The sequence below is a fragment of the Cynocephalus volans genome, chromosome 6 (assembly GCF_027409185.1).
Source record: "Cynocephalus volans isolate mCynVol1 chromosome 6, mCynVol1.pri, whole genome shotgun sequence".
Classification (NCBI taxonomy): domain Eukaryota; kingdom Metazoa; phylum Chordata; class Mammalia; order Dermoptera; family Cynocephalidae; genus Cynocephalus; species Cynocephalus volans.
Window position 1 is genome coordinate 142,256,471 of NC_084465.1, and position 3,646 is coordinate 142,260,116.

Here is a 3,646-nt window from a genome sequence, read left to right on the forward strand (position 1 = left end):
CCCGCCTCCGGCCCCTCCGCGCGCCCTGCACTCCTCGCCTGCGGGACGCGCTCCAACAGGGCGGGAGGCCTCTCCCGACAGTCTCCAGCAGCCGTCGCAGGCCGGAGCAGCGGCAGCGGGCGCGGCGCCCCGGGTCTGCGGGCCGAGCGCGCCGGCCGGGGTCGAGCGCGCGTCCCCTCCCTGCCCCCACCGCGTTCTGTGGCGCAGCAGGAATTTGGCCGGGACCCGGGCGCTATTTGCGGCTATTGACGCGCGGCGGCCGGCGGCCCTTCGGTCATTTCTATTCTAGGGGCACTGGGTCATCGCGCTCGACCGGTCCCCTCCCCCGGGCCCGGAGGGTGTGTCCCCCCCACGGGGGCTCGCCGCGCCTATAAGGGGCCGAGCGGCGGGCAGGGACATGCAGCTCTACAGCAGCGTCTGTACCCACTACCCAGCCGGGGGACCGGGTCCCACGGCCGCAGCCTCCGCCCCGCCCGCAGCCGCCGCCGCCGCCGCCCCGTTCAAGGTCTCTCTGCAGCCACCGGGCCCCGCCAGCGGTGCGCCGGAGCCCGAGACCGGTGAGTGCCTGCCCCCCGCGGCCGCCGAGCCCCGGGAAGCCGCCGCCGCCCCCGCCGCCAAGATGCCCGCCTTCTCCTCCTGCTTCGAGATGGTGTCCGGGGCCGCCGCCCCCGCCTCGGCCGCTGCTGCCGGGCCGCCCGGGGCGTCCTGCAAGCCGCCGCTGCCGCCGCACTACACGTCGACGGCGCAGATCACCGTCAGGGCCCTGGGTACCGACAGGCTCCTGCTGCACGGGTCCGATTCCGGCCCCGCGGCGCCCGCCGCTGTTGCCCAGCGCGGCCGCTGCCTTCTGCTGGCTCCCGCGCCCGGAGCCCCTGTTCCGCCGCGGCGGGGCTCTTCGGCCTGGCTCCTAGAGGAGCTGCTGCGGCCCGACTGCCCCGAGCCCGCGGGCCTGGACGCGGCCCGGGAAGGGCCTGACAGAAACTTCCGACTGAGCGAGCACCGCCAGGCCCTGGCCGCAGCCAAGCACCGAGGCCCCGCGCCGCCCCCGGGGAGCCCGGAGCCCGGCCCGAGCCCGTGGGGCGAGGAACACCCGGCAGAGAGGAGCCCCCGCGGCTGGGAGAGGAGCGGCGACCGGAGCGACCCTCCCGGCGCGGACACGGCGCGGCGGCCCGACCCGGAGGCCGAGGCGCCCCCCACGCGGAACAGCGAGATCGCCCAATGCAGCGCGGCCGAGACGGTGGTCGTCTCCAGGGCGGATCCCAGAGACGAGAAGCTAGCCCTGTATCTGGCCGAGGTGGAGAAACAGGACAAGTATCTGCGACAGAGGAATAAATATCGATTCCACATCATTCCCGACGGCAACTGCCTCTACCGAGCTGTCAGCAAGACAGTGTACGGGGACCAGAGCCTGCACCGGGAGCTGAGAGAGCAGACGGTGCACTACATCGCCGATCATCTCGACCACTTTAGCCCCCTGATTGAGGGCGACGTGGGAGAATTTATCATCGCTGCTGCCCAAGACGGGGCGTGGGCCGGGTACCCTGAGTTGCTGGCCATGGGGCAGATGCTGAATGTGAATATACACTTAACTACTGGAGGGAGGTTGGAGAGCCCCACGGTGTCTACCATGATTCACTATTTGGGCCCAGAGGATTCCCTAAGGCCTAGTATTTGGCTCAGTTGGCTCAGTAATGGACACTATGATGCGGTATTTGATCACTCCTATCCTAACCCAGAGTATGACAATTGGTGCAGACAAACTCAAGTGCAAAGAAAACGCGATGAAGAACTTGCCAAATCCATGGCCATATCCCTGTCCAAAATGTATATAGAACAAAATGCATGCTCTTGAAGTGTCTGAAAACCTTACACCCTGGGAAAATTGCATACATGTGTTTGGAGAATCACACGAACTCTAATCAGGGTAATAGCACTTTTAAATTTACTAGTAGGTTTTCTGTAGGTGTGATGCCTTAATCATTTCTTTTGAATGTTTCCTCAGAGTTGGAGGTTACTGGGCACCTAAGTGATGTTTCATGATAGCTTTGGGTGATCCTACTGCTATTTATAATTTGCTGTATAAAGTGAGCACTACTTAATTTGCAAGCTAATTTCTCACAGTGTAAATTTGTTCATTTCTGGTAGTCTATTTTCTATAAAAATGTATTTTTGCACAACATTTTTAAAAATTGGTGTACTTTCGTCTATGATGTGTTCATTTTGACAAACGGCTTTCAGGCATAAATCCAGAGAAGTGCTTTATATGATATGAAGTTTATTGTTTTGAAAAGATTTTGTGATTTAGTAGTTATTTTATGTTTTGGAAATTTGAATTTTACAATTCTTAGATAATTATTTCAAGTGTATATTGATACATTCGTGTTACCAGATGATTGGCCCATTCCATTTTGATGAAACAGATTTGTCGTTTTCGAAATCGTTATTTTTCTAAAACTGGTCAATCTTTAAAGAGAAGTACTTAAGAGAAGTTTGTGGAAAGATTTTTATTCTTTAAAGGATAGTACCAAGTCTTACTTGAATGAAAGTCTGATATTTGCTGATGGCAAGAGAGATTATTCTGTATTCTGGTTGATGTTTAGAGTAGATTGTCTGGTGCTCACAGTTGTTTTTATTTACATTTGTCATTTTATTATAGAAGAATTCTAACAGGGGATAAAACTTTGTGACAAGATAAGTTGCCTGCTTTATATAGTTTCTTGGATTCAACTAAAATGCCTGGAACCGACCTTGGCAGTTGTTTTATAGCAGGAGAATACTGTGTTAATATTCTTTTCCTTCTAAATTTTTTCAAAAGGCAAAATAGGATTGCCCTCTGTTACATAAAAATGTCTAAACAGAGTTGTATAGTTTGCTGGGTCAAACAGTGTTTTCAACCTAAAATCTATCTCATTGCCACTTTAACTACTTTTAGTCATATTTATTAAGTAATGCAGTTTGTACTTTTTTATTTTGTAACATTTTGTGATTTTTTGTACAATACTGTATTTGTACAATAGAGTAATTCTCAGCTGATGGAATGAATGAATAAAATGCATAATTTTACTTTTATAATGTCTTTTTGAATAGAGTGTTTTTAAATTGTGATTTCTGTAGGAACCTTTTTAAAATACACACTTTTTTTATGGTAACGATACCACAACTATGAGAGAGGTTTCCTACATTCTAACATGAACAGGCTAGGCTAATCATTAGTAATTTCAAAGGGTTAATTAAGTCTCAATGAAATATAATTTAAAGGTGAAGTAACTCAAGAAATTGCTTTCATTATTTCTAGTTATAATTCCTGTCTAAAATAGCTGTACCTTTTGGTTAATGAATAGGGAAGTGCAAGTTTTGTGTTAACCAGCACAACATTTAAATAAATGTCATACTTTTGTGTTTCACTCACTCTCAGCATAGATTTTAATGTTTTAAAGAGTAACCAAAGTAATGCCCTAATTTTTATCCAGTCTTGCCTCTTGAGACCATGGGAATGTATTTTAAAACGTGTTATCAGATTTAGTTCAAAAGCGCATGCTATGGTTTACATGTGTGTCCCCCACCCCTGGCAAATTAGTGTGTTGAGACAGTCTCCATTATGGTGGTCTTAAGAGGTAGTTCAAGTGATTAAGTCATGGATTAGTGC

General features: G+C 50.7%; 1 protein-coding gene across 1 annotated transcript; it reads left to right on the forward strand.

The window, feature by feature from the left end:
* The first annotated feature begins 381 nt into the window (after window positions 1-381).
* Window positions 382-3,072, forward strand: OTUD1 (OTU deubiquitinase 1). The gene has a single exon (XM_063100151.1). The coding sequence runs from the start codon at window positions 398-400 to the stop codon at window positions 1,850-1,852; it is 1,455 nt and encodes a 484-aa protein (XP_062956221.1). The 5' UTR covers window positions 382-397; the 3' UTR covers window positions 1,853-3,072.
* Window positions 3,073-3,646: the final 574 nt, after the last annotated feature.